The sequence below is a fragment of the Idiotropiscis lumnitzeri genome, chromosome 7 (assembly GCF_059441095.1).
Source record: "Idiotropiscis lumnitzeri isolate Australia: NSW breed Sydney's pygmy pipehorse chromosome 7, RoL_Ilum_1.0, whole genome shotgun sequence".
NCBI classification, from domain to species: domain Eukaryota; kingdom Metazoa; phylum Chordata; class Actinopteri; order Syngnathiformes; family Syngnathidae; genus Idiotropiscis; species Idiotropiscis lumnitzeri.
The window spans coordinates 17,924,941-17,950,636 of record NC_142397.1 but is presented as its reverse complement, the minus strand read 5'-3'; the positions used below and the strand labels follow the sequence as shown (position 1 = coordinate 17,950,636).

The 25,696-nt window shown below is 40.6% G+C and overlaps 2 protein-coding genes across 3 annotated transcripts in view; both read right to left on the bottom strand.

Annotated features, from left to right (window-relative positions):
- Positions 1-15,289: 15,289 nt before the first annotated feature.
- kcne4 (potassium voltage-gated channel, Isk-related family, member 4) lies at positions 15,290-16,757 on the bottom strand. Its single transcript, XM_088301122.1, has 2 exons — positions 16,684-16,757; positions 15,290-16,175 (listed from the first exon to the last, which is right to left on the bottom strand). Exon 2 carries the CDS (start codon positions 16,146-16,148, stop codon positions 15,618-15,620), a length of 531 nt encoding a protein of 176 aa, XP_088157248.1. The 5' UTR covers positions 16,149-16,175; positions 16,684-16,757; the 3' UTR covers positions 15,290-15,617.
- Positions 16,758-17,128: 371 nt separating this feature from the next.
- The window catches only part of acsl3a (acyl-CoA synthetase long chain family member 3a), a 33,634-nt gene continuing 25,066 nt past the window's right edge, over positions 17,129-25,696 (bottom strand). For both annotated transcript variants that reach the window (XM_088300137.1, XM_088300138.1), the window contains exons 9-15: positions 24,593-24,732; positions 24,251-24,423; positions 23,182-23,256; positions 22,343-22,531; positions 21,799-21,913; positions 19,746-19,903; positions 17,129-19,680 (exon numbers count right to left, since the gene is read on the bottom strand). In XM_088300137.1, the coding sequence (XP_088156263.1) occupies positions 19,523-19,680; positions 19,746-19,903; positions 21,799-21,913; positions 22,343-22,531; positions 23,182-23,256; positions 24,251-24,423; positions 24,593-24,732 (1,008 nt within the window). In that variant the 3' untranslated portion in view covers positions 17,129-19,522. The remainder of the gene's footprint in view (positions 19,681-19,745; positions 19,904-21,798; positions 21,914-22,342; positions 22,532-23,181; positions 23,257-24,250; positions 24,424-24,592; positions 24,733-25,696) is intronic.

Sequence of the window (25,696 nt, the reverse complement as noted above, 5' to 3'; positions counted from 1 at the left end):
ACAAAATTTTTGCTTCAAACACTCTGCCCGCCACGCAAGCTCGCCTGGCCACCAAAAACGCTCGGCACGCGTTCTGTCTGACTGTGGCATAAGGATTACCAAAAGTTGCTAAATGTTGCCAACGACGCAGATGACTGCTTGATTTTTGCCAACATTCATTAGAAAGGTTGTTGAATCCAATACTTGCTACCTTTGCAAGCATTCACCGTTGAGTGAGATACCACCCTTAGGACTGGTGTCATATGTTCTCATTCTTTTGTTCTGGTCAGCTCTGAATAGGCTGCAGCTGTTTGATTCTCTTCCAGTCTTAAGACCGTTTCTATAGTCATGTCTACTGGAGATAAATGCATGGATAAACTTCCTCTGGTCTACTTGGAACATACGACCCTTCAATGTGGATTTGTTTTTTAGCTGGTAAAAGGCTGTTCTAGTCATAGATTTGAGATAACCGCCAAACGTCAGATCAACTCCATTCACGTTCACATTCACCCATACAGGCATTTTGGAATCTTCAATTTACCTACCATGATTATTTTTGTAATGCGGGAGAAAAACGTCGTACACGAATAAAACCCAAGCAGGCATGGGGAGAACATGTAAACGTGGAGCCTGCCATCCATGTTTATAAATGATGGCAAACAAATTGAAGACAATACTGTGGCCTTAACATTTTTGCTGTAAATGTTTTGTGCATTTTAAAATGGAAGCAAAAAACATGCACTATGAAAAGTTGCACTATGAATACTATGTACCGCACTTGAATCTGTTTTTATTATGTTTTCATTTAACCTTTATTCATCCACGCAAGGCAATTTAGAATCTATTTCAAATTTAATTAAGGGACAAGGTCGATTATTGAATTTTAAGTATTCGCCGATTTTGATCATTGATGTAATTGTGACTAGTGGACTAATTTTGCCACTTCGAAATAGAGACCTTTCACCCTCACGTTCAGATTGTCACTGAGTGAAAACTGAAGCCACATTACAGTGCCTGCACAAAAGTCGAGTGACTCACTAGCCCATCAGGGATTGCACTGGCCACAGTTTATCGTGACCGTATTATCGTCATTACGTCTCAGGGTTTAGGATTCTTGCCGGCAAATAGTTCTGTGAAACATTAAAATTGTCTCTGGTTCTCTGTGTTCTGAACTCAATGATATAACGCACAGACCTGAATATATGAAAGACACTTTGTTCCCAGGACCAACTGGCAGCAACTGGATGACATCAGCATCCTTCTGTCACTAGTTTCAACGTGGATCTTCTGACTTTAAGGCTGAGTTTTTAGTCTTTCAAATCCTATATCCCTTTTTTTTCCAGACAATTGCTCAGGCTATCAATATTATATTATATGTAATTATAGCCTGTGCCCCACTTGCTCCTGAGTCTATGAACCCCCCTTTATTTTATATCAATACAAGTAGAGTTACTTCTGTTAATACTGAAAAAGAAAGAAGAAGGAAAAAAGTAGTAAAAAGATGTCCCTTGTCACACTTGAAAGCTGCATTTGAGATATTCATTTTTACATGCTGTTCCATCTTGCCTCACATTCTCATTGCAATAATGCTGTCGCTCACGGTTGTGGTTGATCACATTCATTGACGAAAGTGGTTTATTAGCATTGCTGGCGGTATTTTTTGTGTGGTCATGCTGATGCCTAAAATAAACCTGACAACTCTTGAGAAAAATGACAATGACAAATGACAATTATAGCGACTCAGTGAAAGGACAGAGAAGAGCAAACGAGGGTTGGTTGTATGTTGATAGTATTCTTCATGACGAGCATCAATTTCCTTTTCTGTGGAAACAGGTTAATATTGCTTACAAACAATACATACACTGTAAAAAATCAAATAAAATGGCTTACCATGTGGATGTACTTCACTTGGAACCAAATTCTGGCCTTGAAACCTGGCTCACCGTCCTTATTTGAGCGTCATCAAAAACCGGTTACGACCAGTCAATCAACCACATGTGGACAGTGGAACCAGCAGGTGTGTGTGGCGATTCACCGCAGGCGGGTGGAGCTCTCTCTGCATACGCATGTCCAGAATAGTTGCTACATTCATTTATAATTATTTCCCTGATTTTGGAAAATGATCTATGACCCCAAGATGTGGTGAAAGCAAAAACGCGTACACACACATGCATGGATGTATGCTCACACCTGCTGAGTCTGAGTTCGCATATCACCCGGTTCTGTTTCAACAGGACTTCACCCTGGTGCACAGCTGGTATCCATGGAGATGAGAGGTGTTTCTCAAGATGAATACGCCCCCGTGGAGCAGTTTGCTTGTGTTGTGTGATTGGCTGTGTGACACATGGGAGGCATGCGGTGCCACGCTTAGCCACACAATTAATGCTATCAAAGATAGACTGATCTTTTCTTGTTTGCTCGGCAAATGATTGACAGATGGGGACAAACAAAGGTCTCAGTGGACAATGATGTTTATGGATGATATTGTGAGTAGGGAGCGGGTGGTTGACAATGATGGATGATTATCAGGAATCCGATACAGAGGGACTGCACAGACTGTGAGGTTTGGAGAAAAAACCCGAAAGAGTGATGATAGGCAGAGAGTGGCCAAGTTCATGTGTTGCATCAAAGTCTGCTTGGGAGGTTACCTTTTGGCAAATGAGTGCAGATGGCCTTTACTGCAGATAAAAGACAGGAAGGGCTGCCGGAACAGGAAGTCCAACAAATACGATATACGCAATACACTCAGAAAAAAGTACCGTTCTTTTTTGGGCTGCAATTGCTTTTCCTGATTCATTGTAGATATAAACTATGAATGAATATCTGAAACCTTTCAAATAATGATGACACGGCGATCGGATGACAACCAGTCTAGGTACATTTCACCCTAAATCAGATGGATTGGCTCTAGCCCCAAACTATCACACGACCTGGCACATATTGATTTCTCGTGCCAGTGCACATTCTAGCGTTCACGGTTGGGATTTTGGCAGACTGCGCTGTTAATCCCTACAACATCTGTGGCGAGAGTTTGGGAAAGGCACACTTCAAATCTGATAGACATGGAGCAGTTGGCAGAAGAGTGGGCCACAAGTCCAACAGATGGGTGAAAGAAATGTGATGGTGGTCATAAGCTAGTGATTTTGGTTATTTTTTCCAAAGTGTGGACTACGGTCCTACCAAATATTAAGATGGTAATAATTTTGGCCTGACGATTTTGGGAGTTCTGTGATGATCAGACTTGCCTCCCACCTACGTCTGCTTTTTCTTTTTTTTTCTTTTTCTCCAATGCACACAGAAGAAATTGATTATCAAATAATTTATAATTGCTACAATTTTCTGGGTCAAGTGATCCATTATATGTCAGAAGCACTGGGGTCTCAAATGTTTTTGGTCCTGTCTCCGTGATGTGCTTAGGTATCACAGATATACACAAGCTGTTATGTGTTGAAAAAAATGCTGGCATTGCGACAGACAATATTTCTCATTACCAAAAGGAGATACAGTCTGGATCCACCACTTTAAAGCCATGCTTTAAAGTTTCAGCTGATTTACTTCTTCCTTTTAATAATGTGGGAGCAGAGATAAAAAGCACACTTGCATGCACTCTGTTGAGCCGTTGTTCATTGGTATAAATAATCTTAGACACTAACTCCCTAGTGCCTGAGATCAACTTTGATAGTCTGCTTCCTGCTTGGTGCAAATGAGGCAAATGATGATCACATAACATTGTTCTCTTTTTAATGAGACAAGTTATGTCTAAGCTGCAGTACACCATGAGCAAGTGCAATGAAAACTATTTCTAACTACCAACAATATTTGCAAGGAAAGTGGTTAGTATTCAAAGCCAATGTGCATTTCGAAACTCAGCAAAATAGAGAATTTAATTTCATAGCAAGGCCTGTGATGGGATACCAAATTTTCTCTTCAGCCCTGAGCAGGTCTGCTGTAGCACAAAGTGCAGTCTAACTGTGCGCATGGGTGGTAGTTTCTCACATCCTGCTGTGGTACAGGGGTGCTTTTAGAAATTAATTAAAGATCCATCCATCCATTATCTGAGCCGCTTCTTCTCACAACATCGCGGGCATGCCGCAGCCTATGTCAGCCGTCTCCCAAAAAGTAGATGGGGTCCACCCTGAACAGGTTGCCACCCAATCACAGTAAATGATGATAATAAGGATTTCTACTGTGATTAAGAGGGTTCGATACACCCTGATGCCATATTCCATCCAGCGCATGGATCCATAAGTGGAGCGCAGACTCTGTGTGTCTGCGCCTCAGTCAAATCCATCATAATTCGGTGCCAAGACCTGGTTTAAAGGTTAGTCAACTTTCTGTCACCAAACTGTCAGGTGCATCGGGGGCCTGAAATAGAAAATGCCCTTGGTTTGTTTAAACGTCCAGCGAAGCTAAGCACGGTCTGCCAAGTTCACAAACACCAGAAAACCAGACTTGCCCTGGCATAAAAATGAAAATGCCGTAGTTTTTATGCCGAGCACACATGCACCTGTCTACAAAAATAGTGCCCTAAGAGTAATTACACAAGAAAGTAACCATTTGAACAATTTGACAAGTGCACTTAAGACATGAATATGATGGGGATTCAACATTCATAAATTCCTGAGGTCATGCAATTTGGAAAATGAGAAAATTAAAAAAAAAAAACAAACAGATGAAGTCATTGTATGTGACTTTAAAGTGGGCATATGGAAATGTACTTTTGAGGTATCTGAATACAAATAGTTGGGTCTCTGGAGCACTTGTGTATGATCTTAATAAAGCAGGTAAGTGGTTGATTATTTTCTGTGGGATTTTGTTTAAAATTATGTGCAAATTAGGTTAAGGTTAAATGGTTCACTCTCGAGGGTTCTCTGTGTATGGTTGGCAAGTCTTTAGTGTTGGTTGTTATGGTAACGAGGCCATAATTGAAATTAAGCATCAACTTTCTATTTATTAGGCAGGTGTGTTTGTTGACAGTCAGCAGACAGACAGCTTGTTATGTTCACAATAAAAGATTAACGCAGTACACTGAGCATTGTTTGGTCCACTCACTGTCCTGAAGAAATAACGAATGTGTTTGCTTTTCTCCCCCCTCCTTGACAGTGAACTATGGTTGAGCTCATTAGTAAGCAAAGAAAAAATTGTTAGGAAGGCGCAACACCTCCCACAGACGTAATTAAGCTCGAGACACAGCGCCAAACAAATCTGCAAATAAATATTTTCAGGCCTGGATGGGATTTATTATGACTAGTCACTCAGTTGCACTTTTACACTTGAGTCCAATTTTGTTATAAAATGGACAGCTCATGCAGTGGGTGGCTTTTCAGAAAAAGACTTTCTGTTCTTTTTTTTTTTGGTGTGGCACAATCGTGGCTCAGCAAAAGTTGCAATTCAACTCAACTCACAACTTCCCATTGTTGTTATTTATTGCTATCAATGGCCATTCAATTAATATTTTCACACTTTTAACCGTGGCTATAATTTGAAAAGGGTTATTTATACAGTGATTGGTTAAAAATAGTTGAACGCATAAATGCTGGCGTGGCTCCAATCGAGAACCTGGACTAGTGATGATGCGGTTGACGATGAAACAGGACAACATGTTAATCTTGCAAGTGAATTTAATCGTGACAACACAAAATGCAAATATTGGTTTAATATTTATTCTGAATTTGTGACAGTTGTAATGTCAATTCAAAATGTTCAATAAAGCATTAAAAAAAAAGTGAATAGCAGCCTGCTAACAGTAATGTTAGCGCTTCTGATTCACTTGTTGTTAGCGGTGTTTCATATACAGACGAACTGGTTGCCTTTCGATTGCAGGCCCACAAAGACTGAGTCAGACTCACAATCACACCTAGGGGCCATTTAGAGTATCCAATCAACCTACAAAGCATGTTTTTGGAATGTGGTAGGAATTTTTCCATTCTTCAAAATCCAATTTTTTAACAAAAAAACAGGAGATCGCTTGTTCCCGAACAAAGAAGACAGCAACACTGACCAACAGCGCCATTTTGCAATGGCACAAGAAAAATTCCATGAAAGTTTTTCGCCTGGCAGTGAACTCAGAAAGAGGGCAACAGCCCAGCACACTATATCTCTGAGGGAACAACAGCAACATATCTTATCCACAGGACAATTTCACTGTCATGCGCAAAACAGGAATACGATACGCGGACTTTGAGCATAGGACTGTGAGTGTTGAAAGATTAAAGTTGTGTGATTCAACATTTAAACTCTATCAAGACGAAGCAGAGAAACCCACTGACACATGCCCATCTTGAATGCTGCACAGGGAGTGCAACAACAAACTACAACAGGGGTGTGAAACTCCTTTTCATGGACAGGCCACATCGTAGTTATGATCTCCTTCAAATGGCCATTGCTTAGGACTTTGATCCCATATAAATGTATTACTTACCTTACGTTATCACTTTCACACAACAATTTGATGGAAAGCTAGTTTTGAAGAAGCCAGTTAATCGTTTGTTCAACAATTCAATTTATTTCAAAAGGGGGGAATGGTATAAAAAAATAGCAATGTATCATATCTCAATGTTGTTAAAAGTAAAGAAAATGTGCTAGAAACAGGAAGTTGACTCACCTGATTTGCCCTTAGTGAGCCACATAAAATGAGGTTGCGAGCCATATCTGGCCCCCGGGCCTTGGGTTTGACAACACACATATTAGGCTTATTATGTCGCCTTTCACGCATCCCAGCATTTAGGTCAATGTATAGTATTTGGCCTAAATTGAAAATGTATTGGTTGTGAGTTTTTATTTTTTGACCAATTTAAATGTAGAAATGAATTTTTGCAAAAGTGTCTTGGTTTGTTGTTAAAGTGTCTCATCTTGATTTTGCTCTGCCAATGTAAAAGGTCTTGTGAAAAAGAAAAATGTGATGATCACGACTGTAAGTCTTCAAGTTCATCTTGTTTGGTTGGTAGGTTGGGGAAAAAAAATAAATGAGGAGCATCAAACAAAAATTTGTGGTGCTCCTTTGAGAACCACACCAAAATTGTTATGTTCACACCTGACCATTTTCTGCTTTGTGTATTTGAGGTACCTTTTGTTTGGACCCCAAAAATTGAATCTACTTGTGCTTCTTTCAAGCGCTTTCTTATGAATACCCCTGTTGTTATGCAACCTCAAAGCAATTTTTTTTTTGTAGCAGCCAAGGCATAGGAGTGGGTGTGTTCTTGTCCCAATAATCCCCAATCAACCAGAAGTTTCAGCCTCTGTGCCTTCTTCTCGTGTCACCTCAGTTCAGCTAAACATAGTGTTGGGAAGTTGGGAGTAGCGTGTCATCGTCCAAAACCCTGGAGTCCTTATATCCAAACAGAGAGAAGTTACCGCCGCTAACACTTGTACAGCATCAATTCTGCGTCCGGGTTGAGATCATGCAGATAAACTCTCACTAGTGCGGAAAGTTAGGCGGGCCGCCAGGATACATGAGCCAAGGAACTAGTGGAGCTACTGCAAAGAAGCTGGAGCGGGCCAAAGCGCACTGGCAAGGTAAGCACCACCAGAAACTACACCCTGGCCTACCTCACCGCCACACACACCACCATTCATTCATTTAATTCAATTGGAATGGTCTTCAACAACTTTTGAAGTGATTCATTTTATAAGCTCACATTACTCTTGAGGGGAAAAAAGAAGGAAAAGCTTCTGAAACAGAAACAAATTGTGCAGCGTGAATATGTGTGTGTGTGTGTGTGTGTGTGTGTGTTTGTTGGGGTTAGGCATGTAAGACACAGACCCCTCCACTGATTTCCACTGGGGGATACTAATAACAAGCATTCTGCGCCACAGCGTAGGATGTGCTCTGCGTGTCCAGTTAGTTTCATTACTCTCACCCTTCTTGGTCTTGTGCACTTTGTCCTGAGAAAAACTCTTGTACTCTCTGTTCCTGGCCAATAGTCTCCCTCTCCCTCTCTCTCTCTCTCTCTCTCTCTCTCTCTCTCTCTCACACACACACACACACACGCGCACTCACAGCTCTCATAGTACAAGAAGAGGACATGGCCGTGCACATATATTCTTCCCGTTACAAACTCAGCAGCGCATCACCCTTCGCTTCCTTGCAGAGAATGATTTAATGTTCTTATGTGGCTTTGTGTGTTCCTGTGTGCATGTCTGTGTGTGTGCGTGTGGGGGTGAGCGTGCGTGTGTGTTCTGCATGAATTATTCAGTGGTGTTTATGTTTAAGAGGAAATGGGATTTTGAACGCTTCAGCAAGTCTGGCTCTGCTCCACGCTGCCTGGCTGCCTAAAAGAGGCATAAAAGATGGGATTCCCTCTTCTTTGCTCTTCTTAGTGTGCTCGACAATGGCCTGGTTCATATCAGGAGAGAAAGAAGACTTGTGAACAGCAAGATCACAGTATGGCAGAGCCTCGTGTCACGCTTCGGATGTGAAGGCGATGTGAACGTGTTCACTGTTAAGAAGAATCAGTTTCACTTGACAGCCGATGTGATCAGCTTGTCAAATTATGGAACCAGATGGGGATCAACCATATGGACCTGGCCTTGGACCCGTGCGATGGAAGGAGAGAGGAAGAACCCACATGACCCATGATAGAAAAAGCTGTCTAGTGAGAAGGATTCTATATATTGTGAAGGGCTACAATTTAGTGGTGCTTCTTTTCTTGACTGCATTCATCTTGGGTGCAGGTCCTCGCGAGGATGAAAGAAGTAGCTCAGATGTCTGACTTGTACTATTTCCTGAACTCTAGAGAATTGAAGAGACTATCTGAACAAATTTGGATCAGTTGTTGAGTCTCTATTTGAACATTTTCCTTCTTGAATTTAGAAACAAACACGCATTGAGTGCATTTGGTTAATTAAGGGTTTATTCTAAATTCCAACACCGCCTAATAAATAATATGAATAAAAAAATTTAATTTATATAACTGACCACAAAAAATAACCTGAAGTTCTTTAAAAAGGATCTCATTTAAACGTGCTTTTATGACATTCAAGTGAGTTTGGGTTCACTTCATCAGACTCTTATTTTGAAAATCATTCTTTTATGTTGGCACAAACAATGTAGAGCAGCAAGAACTGGAGGCTCAAGTTGTTGAAAAAAAAAAAAGGAAAAGCAATAACTTTGAATCCATGTGTGCAGTTTTCACTCTGCCAAACATTGTCAACTTTTATATTTAAAGCAACAAACAACTATCAGGGGATCTTGCATCATGTCTCCAGAGTTAACTCGCTGTCTAGTTCAGACGAAGGCTAGGTTCACACTGCAGGCAAATGCGACCCAGATTGGATTTTCTTTGCCGGGATGCAACCTGTATCTTTTTTTTTTTTCAAATGACTATCTGAACAGCTTTAATTCTGTTTTTTTTTTGTTTTTTTTAATTGCGACCAGGTCGCTTTCATATGTAGTCCAAGATCGGATACTTATGTGATTTTCTTGCAATGCAACTGCACTCGTCTAGGTTGCATGCATCATATCAAGATATCAAGATGTCATCATGCATTGAAAACCTAGCAAAACAGTCAAACTCCCTTCCAAGCAGTCTCTGTCTGCGTTATATCACCATGAAATGCATCCCTGCATAACAACCATCGTCATGTGTGGTGGTGAGTATTTTCACCACCATGATCACTCCAAGGAAAGGATGCATTGGAGAACACATCTGATCCACAAAGGAGGGACTTTGTGTGGCCCAACATGTTCCTGAACAACCACATCCACGCTCGACTGGGATGAAGAAGAATTTTCCATGAGGGACGTGTCCCAACGTGTCCCAACACATATAAAGTAGACACCAATAAACTACAGAACAGTGAACTTTCTTGAGTTGCATCGAAAGCCAAGGAATAAAAATGTGTCTTCAAATGAGTTTTAAAAATGGTCAAAATGGGGCTTGCCTAACAATTAATGGAAGTAAACGCTTATTCCCATCTGAGGCTACGCTTAGTCCTCGGCACCTCCAGTACCATCTGGTCTGTCGACCTGAGGCACTGGGCAGGTGCGTAGGGGTGGAGGAGCTCTGAGAGGTAGGCTGGGCAGCGGCTATTTAAAGATCTGAATACAAATAGCAGAATCTTAAAATAAACTCTAAAATGCACTGGGAGCCAGTGACGAGATGTCAGAATTGGGATTATGTGCTCCCTCTTCTGAGCTCCAGTTAGAAGGCAAGGAGCAGAATTTTGCACCAATTTAAAACCCAAGATTGAGAATGTTGGCTCCAGATAAGTCACCGGGAGCCCAAGTCAACAGGGCGAAATGTAGAAGGGCCGCTGGGACCGAACACCATAAATTCTGTTTTCTTGTCGTTGAAATTTCAGAAATTCAAAGACATCCAGGTTTAATTTCCTCAAGACATGACAAAAGTGGTGAAATTGTTTTTTGCTTAGTGGGACATAGATCTGACTGTTGTCCTTTCAGCAGTGGAAGGAGATTTTAAGTTTTTGTAGGATGGAACCTAGTGCCGTAAAAACAGTGAAAACGGCAAGGGACCCAAAATAGAACCCTGTGGAACACCATATGACAAAGGAGCAGTATGGGACTCAGAGCAACCTAGGCAAAAGATCCTGCCGGCCAAACAAAAATCTCAATCTCTCTGGGGTACCACCAATAATGCACACCTGATGTTGTAAACAAGCCTGAAGATTACTGTGGTCCACTGTATTGAACACTGCAGTTAGATCCAACAAAACAAGACACATAGATGGCTGACTCTGTGCTATGCATCATCTTGAAACCTGACTGTAAAACCTCCATGACATTATGGGGAGATATTTGTCTCAAGTTATTCACACAAATACAACTGCGATTGTTTTTCAGATCCATAAATATATTGGTGAGTTTCATCTGACTTTTTTAATGCTAGTGTGCATTTATCATGACTCTGCATGTGAATTGTTGAATGTTGTGTATCAGCAGACGCGCACTTAGTTGTGACACAAATGCCACGCTGTTCCGAAGATATTCCCACATTCTGTACAGCAGTTCTTAACAATCACACATATAGGAGGCCATCTCTCATCAGTCCGCTAGAGGGCAGTGTTGTTGTCTCCAATAAAAGGAACATTTTACCATTTTTCCTTTATAATTGGAAATGTAACTGAATAACGGAAAACGTGTTTTTTTCTGATTTTTTATTACGTGTGTATTTAACACATGTAGAGAAACAAAATACGACCATTTTTTTCCCCCTCAAACTCGTTTTGCCATGCACGGAAGGCGCTCTTTTTCTTCTCCTACTGCTTCTTCTAAGCTACTGCAGCATCAGTTTTGAGAATTCTTTCTCTGAGACGAATATAGGCCTAATTGTATTTTGGAGAATAGTTGTATTTAAGGTCAAAGAAACCTATGATGTAATCATTCAAAGTATCTTCTATTGGATGATTTTAAATCAATTCCAAGATTTTACTCAATAACTCAGAACAAATAACTTGTCGAGGACTAAGCGCAGCGTCGGGGGGATCATGCCTTTTCTGTTGCCGGTCCTGCTATTCTTTAGTTTGCGACGCAACATGAGACTGTCACTGTTCTGCTGTTCTTCTGGTATCTACTGTATAAGTGTTTTAATTTGTCTTTTAATTTCCCTCTAATTTATATGACACCATATGCAAAGCGCTTTGTTACAGCTCCAGCTGTTGTGAAATGCGTTATAGAAATAATGTTTTATTGTATTGTATTGTATTTACTAAATGGAATCTAAACACCAAATTTTAATTGAACAGGAGAAAATCCAAAAACTAAAAAAAAGAAACCTAGCTGGACTGAATAGAAACCTAATTCAAACCCAAAACTTGGGAAAGGAATCCAAAAATCCAAATTTTTACCTCAGGGGAATCCAAGCGTTTCAGATCTTTGCCTACTTGGAGGACTTTGTAGAGAATGTGATTAATGATGATCATTTATAGAAAATTGTGTGATTAATTAGTTTAAAAAATACATTTTTGCTTGATATCACTATCATATAATCTTATCCAATTGTAGAACTCTTTAAACTATAATTATTTTAATTATGCTGTCTAGTGTTTGAAAAGAAAGTTACACTGGTGAATGTTACGTTTTTCTTAAAAAAAATACATTAAATCAATTTCTTTTAAGATCAATTAGCAATTGTGGCCCATTCATTTCCTTGGCCTGTCAGGGCAATTATTCTTTCCATATATCACAACATTGGTGTTGCATGTGTTCCCTCGGGACTACCTTTTGTGTTGGTGTGACAAGCTGTCTGTGTAAAGAGCCAAGAGACAAAGAGCCTGACAACGTATACACTCCCAGACCACAACATTAGGTTCACCTACTCAAGAACTATAAGTAGTATTAATGTTCAGTTGTGTGCGCTATATTTTCACAGTGTTATTACCATATTTGATTATTGACTGCTCGCATGTTTGAATTTGATCAATTATCAAATGAAATAGTACTCAACAATTGAAAAATAGAAAATAATTGAGAAGCTCTGGCTTAATACGGAAAATGGCCACAAATTGCCAATATGTATTATCAAGCTGCTTTCGTTCGTGCATATAATGGTAACCTGTAACTTTAAAACCAGTAGGCAAATAACAATGCAGGTTTAGTAAGTGGAAATGGGCTAATTTGAAATGAATCACCATGTCTCGTTTTGTAGGTTAATTTGGATTTGCAAATTTGAGTACCATAATCAGCTGTTGCACTGCCAGTCACATCTGCTTCAATAAGCGAGCGCGGAACCCTGTCTTAAAATTACATATTGCCAAATTATGACAATTAATCAACATTAGACTCAATCACATTCTGCCAGCGGTGGTACAATAGTTGAGGCCTTTGTTTGGCATTCACAGAGTGACTGGATGGATATAAAAAAAAGAAAAACATTTGCAAAAAACATGTTTGGGAATAAAAATGAATGAGACACATGGACGTGCGATCGGGAGGTGAAAAGCAAGGCGGTCTCCAATTTCTCACGTTGCACACATGGTTGACTACATCATCCGAAAGGGGAGATATTGCATTTTCCGTGTCAGTGACACAAACTCCAGCGAGTCTAATTTCTGTTTCCGCATGTCAAGCAAGGTGTATTCGGGTGTGCGCTCCAAATGGCCTTGATTTTCTTGCAAATTAGGGATGTAGCAAAGGATCGCCCAGAGAAAACATTATGTTCCAGCCCACAATTGTGCACAAAGACGCAAATGCCCTGTTGCACCCAATTCTACTGGCGCACAGTCTAGCAAAATACCAAAAGAAAGAAACCCCACCCATGTGCACAGTTAGACTGCGCTTTGTGCTAGTCTCGCACCTAGAACGAAAAAAGTGCCCAATGTGTTCCCATCAGATATCTCTGAGGGTAGCGCACTTTACAACCACTTCTACAATGAAGAGGCAAAAGTTCTTACTTAGTTGTTTATTTGTCAATCCAAACTGTTTTTTCCATGCAAAACGAGTGCGTAAAACAACTGATTGCACAACGAAAGTGCGCCAGCTAAGTGCTATCATACACTGATTGACAGACACGCAAATCAAAATTTGCCCCAATGTTACGGTAAATTATAAATCTTCTAACAGCACACAAGGAGCAGTCCAGCGTTTTGTAAGATTATCATCTTGAATGATAACTACTAACAAGGACACAGGAAACAACGGCACGTCTGCGTTTTAATGTGATGCGTAAACCAGAAGGCTAATCGATGGCGATCTTTGTACCTTGCAACCATAGCAACAGCTTGAGGTGACACGGTGGGCGTCAAATCCCTGGTTTGTAATGATTTTTTTAAGTTTACAATTGGTATAATCGTAATTCTTGGCGCCTCGGGTCACTCTGAGACATAGATCCCCTTCACCACAGTAAGGTTACTAATCACGGAGGAGTGCTCTGTAGCATTCACATGTGATTTCAACAGAAATTGCATTCTCTGATTTAAAAAAAAAAAAAATCAGTTTCATGGAGTTATTGAAATTGGGAGTGGTAAAAAAACTGCAGTGCATGTTTACCTTATATCACTGGTTGCAAAATATTGGATAATTGAAATTATCATTTTATCAAATTAATAAATATTTTAAATTTAATTTAAACAAATCACTGTTATCTTTGTAAAGTTGGTGTAAACGATTTATTAGTGTGGGTGTTCAGTTCATTCAACTCTTTCTAATTGCTTTGCAAGTATGTACTGTGTATTTCTTCTCTGTTTTGCATGGATTAATGACGTGTGAAAGAGTTCCAAAAATAACATGGACAAAATTATTTAATTCCCTCATTTGACCGTCATTCTTGTTACTTAGTTCGTTGAATAACCACTACAAGATTGCCCCCTATTGGTATTCTAGTGTATAACAACAAAACGAAAACAATTAAGCTCTGGACAAAATAATTTATTTTTCTCTCTAGCTCTTAAATTAAGCGTTACATGGTGGTAAATACTAACATTCACTATGTGCACTATAGTGATCATGCAAATTTACACCACGGATTATCAGAGCTCATATCAAGGAATTTAGAAGATACATTTACTGACAGAGAGACAAACAGGTCTATTAACAATCTTTCAAGTGCGGTCCAGGTGCATTTCATCACTACAGCATAATAGAGAAAAAGAAGAAAAATCAGTTTTAGTTCATTGAGCCAAAAGAAGAAGGCTGGTCCCTCAGATATCCTGCAGGATGAGTCATCAACACAATCTAGAGGGGTTTGTAGAGAAGTCTTTAGAAAATAATAAAATTATGTGCATCCAGCTAAGTGATATTTTTACATAAATGGGACACAAACCACATAGGCAGCCTACCAGAGCAAGGTGTCTTTTTTTCGAACTCCTTATTGCTAGACAGTAAACACGTGCAAAGACAAAGAATACAAAATACTGTATATCACAAGCGAAATGGCATTTCAGTAAGCACTTTTACACATTAGTTACACAATTGAATCACCAGTCTGTATTAAACAGAGCATATGGATTGGAAAGAAAAAAAAAGTTACAACTGTTCTCCCCATAGCGCCATTTGCTGGATATAGTGAAGCACTGCCCCATTTATCCCTGATGATGATCAACTTAAAAATACTATTTTTTTTTACTTTCATAAAAATGCACAATAATCATTTCTGATCTAATGTGAGTGCGTGTGTGTGTGGGGGGGTGGGGTGCGTGCGCGTGTGTGTGCGGGGGTGTGCGTGTGCGTGTATGCGTGTGTGTGCGTGTATTACTCAAAACACTTGGTCGTAGATGAGCACAATGGGGGTCTTTTAATGACCAACTATTAATTTTCTTACTAGGTGATATATATATATATATATATATATATATATATATATATATATATAAATATATATATATATATATATATATATATATATATATATTTGTGGGCGTGTGTTTGTGTGTGTGTGTACAGAATTCTCCTATATCATAATTTGGTCAGTTTCATACTTTAATTTAAATTTGATTGAAATCGTAATTTCTACTTTGGTGGAGTACATTACACAGTCTATAGTACAGCTGGACTTTTTTTTTACTTTGACTTAAGTACTTGATTTGAAATCAGAAGGCCCCCTTTTCCCACAGACTTTCTATGGACACCGTTATCAGTCCTTCCTCTGAACTAAGTGTGCGTTATTAACACAAATTGGCTTTGGTTCTCGTCTTTGCGCCACAGTGACTTGACGGGGCTTTGCGATCCTTCCATTCCGTCCTTTTCATCCGGAGTCCTCCCCACTTATCTCCACTGCCCCCTTGGGGGGCTCATCTGGACCATCCCCGGTGCCGCTGTCCGACACCTCCTCCTCGATGGCGAAGCGCGTGTCCGCAGAGGAGCAAAGGGAGCTGACGCTGCTTTGCTCCGTGCAGAGCGCGCACGCGAGCGGAGAGGGCAGCCCGCTCTCGTGGCGAAGATGTCCGAAGGGGTTGCCGTGGTTACCAGAGAACGGCAAAGCCAGGTTTAACGCGCGCGCTCCCGCTGCGGCCTCATCCGGGAAGGAGAGGCTATGCTTTTTGGGGAGAGCGCCCCACTCTCGCTTTTCCTCCTCGTGCACGAGGCGCGTGAAGATGTTGGTCCTCCTCTTCTCCTTCCTCTTCGAGTGAAAGTAGCCAAGCATGATGCCACAAAGAAAGACTCCGTAGAAAGAGATGACGATCAAAATGTATAAGTAGGCGTTCCCACTGCTTTGCACCGCCTGTGCGCGAAGGGCGTGTGTGGATGATTGGGTGGAATTCTCCAGGTGTTCCATCTTGTCACAGAAGCCTCGGCTGGTACACTATAGAGAAAATTAAAATCATTTTGGATGTGGGCATTTTTGTCCCACAAATATGAATTCTAGCAAAATATCAAGGTAAACAGGTTAAGTTGAATATTAATGAATAATTTCAAATACGTCTATTTGTGGCTATGTTTATGTGCGTGCGTGCGTTTGTGTGCGTAACCTATGGATACAAACATTAATGCACAGAAATTGTGAATATGAAATACATCAAGAAAGAGCACCATCTGCTGGATCACGCGTGGGTCTTAAGATATATATTGATGACCTATCTCAGCACTCTGTCGCTCACACGGACGCACACAGTGTATATTGATACATGTACCGCATGTGTTATACGTGTTATTAATATTACCTTATTTATTTAAAATAGAGATTTAAGTTTCATTTGCTCATTGTAAACTATTTGTGCGAAATAAAATTCCCCAGTATTTAATAGACATTTTAGATTACTTTTTTCATATGAACCCAATATTAATGATCTTTAAATATAATGTTAACTTACCAGAACGAGGGGTCAAATATCATGCGCCTTGAACGACCAGCGTGTAACTTCTCGGAGCTCTTTTGGAGTTTGGCAGATGTTCTCCAAGGATTAAATTATTTATACAGAGTCGCCACCCCCTAACCCAACTGTGAGTCACGTGGAGAGGGCTGACTGCAAGACTTGTGTCTGGGCCTGTGGAAAGTTGAACTAAACACAGAATGTCGTCTAACTTAAACAGCTCTTGAGATAGAGAACATCCACTTTCCACAACTTTCCAGTTTGACACAATGATATTTTCTGAAATTTCGTCACATTATTTGGCTGTACAAGGGTGCAACCAGTGGCTTGCAGATATTTTGCGGGGCCAGTGTTCAGGCAAGAAATGACACTTTTGCAGATGTAGAATACCTTATAGAAGCCGTAAATTAAAAAAAAAAAACAATAAAAAACTAACACACAAATATTAAATGCAATTTGTCTTTATTTGTAAAATTCTCAAAACAGGCTTTCCAACATTTTTCAACAATAACAAAAGTCACACGGCCAATTTATCTAATTTATATGCTGTATCATATCATATAACATTCTACTGGCAAATCAAGTGGCCAGTGGTTTAATTTATGCTCAGTTGTTTGTGCTGTACTTCACAACAAAATAATCACAGGGAGGACAACCAATACAATTTCAGTAGATTCATACTTAGATTTGAATTGAATAGCCCCCCCCAAAAAATAATAATTTTAAGACATTTTATGTTTACGAGTTTTCCTTGATGTTTCCATTTTGTTTGAGAATCTTAAACATTAATGGGGGAAACGATGAAAAGAAGACTGAGCACCCGCTTCTCAAATTACAAATACTAATAACACTTTCACAGCACTGTGCATTCTTTTTGGACTGTGGGAGGAAGTGAAGTCAGTGTGCTCAGCCAAGTTCTATCAAAAAGAAACATTATTCTCGGGTGACTTTTTGGTTCATTCACACGATAAGAAATAAAAAGCCATATTTCTAATTTGATGGCTCTAGGGCAGGCGGACACCTTCAATGGAGGGGTCAGCTGGGGCACAATTTTTCATCAGCGTTACTGGGGGAGCCACATAGGACCGCAAATGTCAGACCAGATGAAGGGCTTGACAAAAACAGCATTTTAAATATGGACAAAATAGTTATTTTTTTATAATTTCTGTTAACCCCCAAAATAACACCCACACAACGCTGATAAACCTTCAATTACCACAAAATATAGCGTTTCTACCCGAAAACCTTCCCACAAAAAACAAACATTAACAATATGCAGAGTTCACTGATGGTATGGTGGCACACTCGCCTGACTTGTGTGCGGGCAGCGTGGGCTCGGTTCCCACTCAGTGATGGTGGTGGTGTGTACCCTAAGACTAGCTGGCGACCAGTTCAGGGTGTACAGTGCCTTTCACCCATAGTCAGGTGGGATAGGCTCCGGCACCCCGTGACCCTGTACAGGATAAGCCGTGTGCATGATAACACATGACTAATATCAGTCGCTGCAGTTGAGGAATCATGTTTATAATTTCCCAATACAATTTAATTAATCAATGGGCCACACTCAGTGTGAGGCCATTCATGCTCAATTGGCTAAAAAGTATCAAATCAGTATTCAGTAGACGGTAAATTTAATTTAAACTTTTTCATCTTTCAAATACTTTATACCAGCTGAAAAAGTCCAGTGACAAAACCACGTTGTCATGTTACTCTTGAGCACTTTGGGCAGAAAAAAAAAAACATTTCCTTTTATTTTTTTACAAAGAAAAAAAGTAAACTATAAAGTAAATCCAGATCATTCTTATAAGCGGCATCTCCATTTCAAGTGGCACATGATAAAGATTCCGTAATTTTAACTCATTACTTTTTATTTCACCCTGAAGAACAGCTTGAAGAAAAGAACCCACCAGAGGTTAGAAAACAATCATGGTCCCTACATGTACTGTTAAGTATAAGTCTTAGACTGTCCTTAGCTTTGCTGTACTGGAGTCATTGTCAAAAAAAGTCCATGCCATGCATTAGTGTTCATGCTGGCGTTTAAGATATTTTCTGTAATCATACGCTTTTCTTGGCTAGCAATGATACATTTTTATGTTTGCACTATTCATCAAAATGACGCTGACTACTGAAAACTGGAATTTACATAAATAAAGAATTGGAAAAGTACACGATGTTATAGCGCAACAGCTGATCCGACTAAACAGTCCATCTGTTCAGTACTCTGAAAAAATGTCATTTGGTGCAAACCACTCTACTTTATACACATTCATAATGTGCTGTTAAAGCAGTTTAGGAAATGCACACAATTAAAATGTGCAATTATTTTGTGCTTAGGGAATCAATGCGTTAATCATGCTTGACAATACCACAATTGAATTTGAACATTTACAATCAATATTCAGGCCAAAGGAAGAAAAGACCAAAGCGTCTCCTGACCTGCAGGACAGACAAAATTACAATAATTTCGAGATTTCACAATTCTGTGACAAAAATAAACAAAGTGTGCAATCAAATGCAATCTAAAGCTTCTTGCTGAGGACTCAAGCGAGTTCAAAAGACAACAACAGCACAGTCTGTTTCATAACTCCCATCTGAAACAATAAAACACTTGACACAAAGGTCGTACACAAGGACAAGAGAGGAAAAGGCAGCAGTAGACAAACCATTTGCACTTCCTGGAAACGTCATGTCTACAGTTGTATACAATCATTCTGCTTTAGTTCAGCTACAAATTCAAGTAAGAGTAACCAAAGAGGACCTGGGTAAGAGTCCAAAGGTAAAAGAAAACCCACATATTTTGCACATTTGTGTTGCGCATGGACCGTCATGGTCCATGACATCATTTCCCATTGTACATCCTTTCAATCTCATTCCGGTAATGGTTTTCCAGCTCCTTTCGCTTGAGCTTGAATGCATCAGTCACTAGTCCCATCTCTGGAGTCCATAAGTCTGGACTCAGGTGAATCTTGCGAGGAATTTCAAAGTGCACAAGTTGGGCTGAATGAAGAAATATGAATATTATCAGCACACATCTCAGGGGGGAAAAAACAAAACTCTCCTACCTTCTACAGCTGCCTCATTGAGAACCTTGAGCACCAGCTCTTCCATCACCTTGTTGTGACAAAGCTCCTCCCGTGAGCCACTGATCCCATACTCGTCAGCCAGAGCTTGCAGCTGCTTCTGATTGGGCACCATGAAGGCAATTACGTAAGTCTCTTCACTGCAGCAGGAGAAGAAGTTAAAGTAAGACAAATACTGTAGATGCACATAGTAATCGGTTTATTGACACTTTGTTCTGGTTCCATCCATTCTTTTCTAAGAGTGTTTCCAAACCTTTATTGAGCTATGGCACATACGGCTCTCCCTCTGATATTTTATATTCAAAGCTATCTCACAGAAGACCACCTAACAATTGTCAACGTGTTTATGTAGAAATTACCATCCCGTGAAAGAGCATTCATGAATAATGCCTGTTACATAACGTCAATGGTATAGACGGATAAAAAATATACATTATTGGGACGTAATGAAAATTATGTAGAGTCACGGTGGACGACTGGTTAGCACGATGGCCTCACAGTGCCGAGGTCGTGGGATAGAGTCCGGCTCCGGCCTTCCCGTGTGTGTGGAGTTTGCATGTGGGTTTCCTCTCATATTCCAGAAACATGCAAGGTAGGTTGCTTGGACACTCTAAATTGCCCCTAGTGCGGATGGTTGTTTGTCTTTGTGTGCCCTGCGATTGGCTGGCAACCAGTTCAGGGTGTGCCCCGCCTACTGCCCGAAGACTGCTGGGATAGGCTCCAGCACCCCCCGCGACCCTTGTGAGGAGAAGCGATAAAGATAATGAATGGATGTATTTCCAGGCCAGTTTTGACCATTGCAGCCGCCAACCATCCGCTCATGAATGTTTTAAATGGCCACACTCGGCTGAAGGGTTTGGCCTCAACTCAGAAATCCGGTGCGCCAAATATTTCCCAAGTCCAACAAAATTGACACACATGGGCTGGCCCACTCAAACAACGACATCGCTGTATCTCTTGCTGGATAGACAAAGCATTCGGCCCGCTATGGCTGCTTGGACGGCCTACGACCGCGACGAGGAGTTCTGGAAAGCGTGAGCACGATGCAACCTATGCCTTCGCTAGTCCGACAGGCTGACCGACTGGCGGTTATCAAAGGCGGACACAGAGCTTCATAGTCGCCTGGACAGCGGATCACCATGACACGGAGCACTATGTTTTTTTTCAAAGTCCATGCACCCATCTATCCGTTTTCTCGAACCAAACAATAAATATCTAGCACACCCTGCACGCGACCCTGCGCTGAATCTCTGGCCGGTCAGAAATAGCGTTCGCCCCGCCACGGCTAGGATCGCTGGGTCAGAGCAGGGACCAAAGAGTAGCGGAAGCACCAGGAGAGAACAAAAGAGCGAAAGTGACAGCAAGTTGTTTCAGCTTTATTCTTTGCATTGCTCGAGCCAGGCCCCTCCTGCAGGTTCATGTGAGGTTTTGGAGGGGTAAATACCTACCCAGTAGAATATCCATCCATTATCTAAGCCGCTTATCCTCACAAGGCTCGCGCGCTTGCTCGAGCCTATCCCAGCTGTCTTCGGGCACAGGATGAACCCTGAACTGGTGGCCAGTCAATCGCAGGGCACCCAAAGATGAACAACCACTCTCACACACAACCACACCTAGGGCCAATTTAGAGTGTTCCATTAACCTACCATGCATGTTTTTTGGAATGTAGGATGAAACCAGAGTACCCGGAGCAAACCCACACAGGCACTGCGAAAACATGCAAACTCTATTCAAAATGTCTGGAGCCGCTGCATCGTAAGGGATTTTTGCACCAGTTTGTTAGCTGTCGACTTCATTACCCGTGCAATTTGCACCCAAAACAACAAACCCGTTGTTAAATCTAATGGTACTAATTAAAAGTGAGCAGTATTTGGTTGTTATAGTCTACGATTGTAATGCTAAAGTGACTCAAAAAAAAAAAAACATCTGAAAAGTGTGGCTCCATACTGCACCTCTAAACGTGTACCACGGTACTTGTGTAACAGTTAACATACAATGCGTTCTGTTGGGGTACAAGCGAGGAATCACAGCTCACCTTTTGGCATAGGCACAGATGTTGTCAACTAGAGCACAATTCTTCAATTTGGCTTCCACTTTTCCCAAGGGGACATATTCTCCTCTCTGCAGTTTGACAAGGTCTTTCTTACGATCTGGAATTACAGGTAAGACAGCTACTATAGTAGCATTGCATGTGCAAGGACGCCGGTGTGTCTATCCTCGCGTTACAACAGGTGAAAAACATCCGTTACTCTTGTTTTGCCGCAGCGCCAGTTAACAACTGCGGCCAATTCTGAAACTAATACACTTTGAAAACTACTGTACAAAGGGGACCTTTTGAGTCCATTCTATACAGTAGTTGACTAATGACTTCAGTATCCCTTGGTCTGGTAAAGGAAGTATAATGTACATGTAACGTAACAATTATTACTAGTAATAGTAAGTACCATAGTATTATTATTTCTAAGCAAGTTTGATTTGACAATGTGATTTTTAATAGAACATGACGGCAAATGACTCATTTATCACTGAAGACATAAAAAAAAAAAGAAAAATCAACTTCTCTCTTTCTTTCATCTCACCAATGATCTTGAGGCATCCGTCTTCATGAAATTCTCCAATGTCCCCGGTGCAGAACCATCGCTGGCCACTCTCATCCACAAAGAAATCACTTTGGTCACCCCGGTTCTTATAATACCCCATTGTTACATTGGGTCCACCAATTAGAATCTCTCCCCGTGGGTATGGCTTGTCACTGAGACAGTAACCCCCTGAGATCACAATGGAAAACATATTTGTTTGAAAATGAAATACATGATTGTATACAACATATCAGAATGTAAAATCCTGCCTGTCAAGTAAGTGAGCCACAAATTCAACTTTATCTTAATTTCTGGTATCTATATTTGGCAACAGCATTATACCTAACGAAAAATGTATTCTATTTTCCAGAGCAATGAGAAAAATAAGGTTGATGGTTTTTCTTACAATGTCCAAATTTCATTTATCTTTGAGGCCCACATTTAGGATAGGTTTTTGAAATGCTGCATTTATCAGTGAATGGGAGAAAAATTTTCTATAGCAAATATGCATTTGGTACGGTCATGCTGGGCTGATAAATAAAAGTAATCAATGATGGCTTGAAGTGTATGGGAAACCAAAAAAGTTACCCTAAAAACTTTAAGGAGTACAATTACAAATAAGTTAGTTAGTAGAGTTAGTAGTTAGTAGAGACATTTTTTTTTAATTTGATCAAGTCCAAGTAGTTGGACCCACAAGGCATTTAACTTTGGAAGCCAAGTGAAGAGTTTGTTAACTTCTGACCACAATTTACGTGCGACAGCGACACTGTGTATGTGCGTGTTGACGGGTACGGCGGGGTGACGATGGGGGATTTTTTGACCCATACAGCCTCACTCACCCTCTACCCAGTCTTTGAGCTTGATATCACAGCACACTAGCGGCCCTCCCACTCGCCCAGAGCTGTAATCCCACACTGAAACAGATAAAATACACACACGTAGACACAATCAGGAAGTGCACTCGCATCAAGTAACAAGTTTTACTACCATCATGGTGACATGACCCGCAGGCCCTATGGTAGCCCCATCCCAGAGGAATGTCCAAAGCAGTGGGCTGCAGGCTGATTTGTGGTTACTGTCCGTTTGGGAAAAGCGAGTCATATTTCAAACTGAAATTTCAAAATAAGTTTGCGGGGAAGACATTAAAAAAAACATGAGTCATAACAGAATTAGGCAATTTGCTTTGCAAAAACTATGTCAATACATTATTCGCATTGTTTCCTGGGAATTTCTTTGCCATTTTTTCATTAGTCATATTATTTTGAAATATTTACTGACTACCGTATTTTCTGGACAATACGCCGCTACTTTTTTCATAGATTTTGAACCATGAGGCTTAAATAAAGGTGCGGCTGTTCTGTGGATTATTCTTCCACCGCAAGGGGCGCTCTAACCAGAATAAGATGGATAGAGAGACGTAATTTTTGTTCCGCAGGTAGAACACGCATGCGAAATGATTTTTTTCACCGGAGAAAAGTGCTAGTTGTTTTGGATAGCATGAAGATCCACATCACAGATTCTGTGAAAGCAGCGATCAAGAAAACAAACTCCATTCCAGCTGTGATTCCTGGAGGTACAACACATTTTATATTTAATTAATATTTGCAGCCACTTGACATGGGTGCGAATCGGGCATTTAAAGCCGTTCGCTGGGTTGAGTGGGAGATTGGATGACAGGTGGTGAAAAGTCATTCACAAAAACTGTCCGCATGTGAAAAGCATCCTTTTACGATGTCTGCCAGTGGATCCTAACAGCGTGGAGTGCTGTGAAAGATTCCACCATCACCAACGGGTTCCGAAAGGTTGGACTGCTATGCGAAGAGAATGGCGTACCTTCAGAGCCAACTTCACGGGATGACAGTGACACGGTGAGCGAAACTGATGACTTTCAATTTTTATTTTGCTTACCCTCGCTAACTGTTCCAGCTCCACAGGTCTCTGTCAGGCCATATCCCTGACCCACGGAGCAGCAAAAACACACATTCATGAAGCGTTGGGTGGCAGCAGAGAGTGGGGCTCCACCCGAAAATAACACTCGTACATGACCTCCGAGAAGAGCACAAATTTTTCTGAAGATCAATCTAAATGGGCATATAGAGAAAAGCGTTTTTGTAACATATACTAAATGCATGTCATGTTAGTATGTAGTGTTGACGTTAACATCTAAGTATAACACGATGCAGTTCAAAAACGCTGTTGTGGAAAAATGTGGCATTAGAACGCCGTGCTTCTGATGAAACTCATACGTACTTGTCACACAGAGGTGTGCTGCAACCTTTGGTGAGCTGATCCAATTTGTAGTTGTAGGCAAGAGTGAAGAGTGTTTGCTGGACATAGTTCATCTCCTCAACCTTGGCCGTCACATTCTTATAAATGCGATCCATGATCTCCTGTCATCCAGCAGTGTATGGATAGGAAATTAGACAGGAACAATAGAGACGTGATGAGTTAGTGTGAGAACAATACAAACAAATTCCAACCTTAAAAAACAGGTAAAACAACTGGTCCTTATGGGTTATTACAGGGATCAGCAACCAGCAGCCCGTACGCCCACAGTTTGATTGATTAAAAAAAAATCCATTCTTGAAAAAAACAAAAAGATTCTCTTCAATTTTTTGGGGCGTGATTGGGGGGAGGGGGGGAGGAGGGTTATAAATGCTTTTCCTCTACTACACTGGCCGCCTGCATACTCACGACTCAGATTTTTTTTAAACATGTTTTTCGGTACGTGTATTTATTTTTGGGAGGGTGAAAAAGAAATTCAACGCATGTCGTTGGGTGTCAATTATTTGTGGATTTGTGTTATTTGCGGGTCGGCCTGGTACCGATCCTCTGCTAGTCCACTGTATAGTTTTTTAAGTTGAAAAATCCTCATCCACTCCTAGATGGCAGGAATGGCTTTGCAACGGGTCGGCACAATACCACAATGTTAGCAGGTTTGAAATTATTTTGGAATGACATGCAGTCTAAATATAGAACCTGAAGAACATTAACATTTTGAGTTGATTTGAGAAAAATGCACAAAATGAGTTTTTGGACTTATGAAAGACCTAGTGTGAAGTAAGATCGGAAAATGCCAAATTATATATTTTTATGTCGCAAGTAAAGTAATTACACCTAATACAAATAATAAAGCATGACAAATATTTTTATTTGGTATATTTGACAAAATAATCGTTTTCCCAAGTGAGATTCCGCCAAGCAACAGACCCGGAATTGTGACGTCATACCAATAGATTTGTGGCAGAGCTTCACAAAGCAAAATATCCAAAGTATCTGAGGGAATCCAGATATTCTAATTGTTGGGGGAAGAGGAGTTTGTTGGAATTACGTTTGTTGGACTAGACATTTACG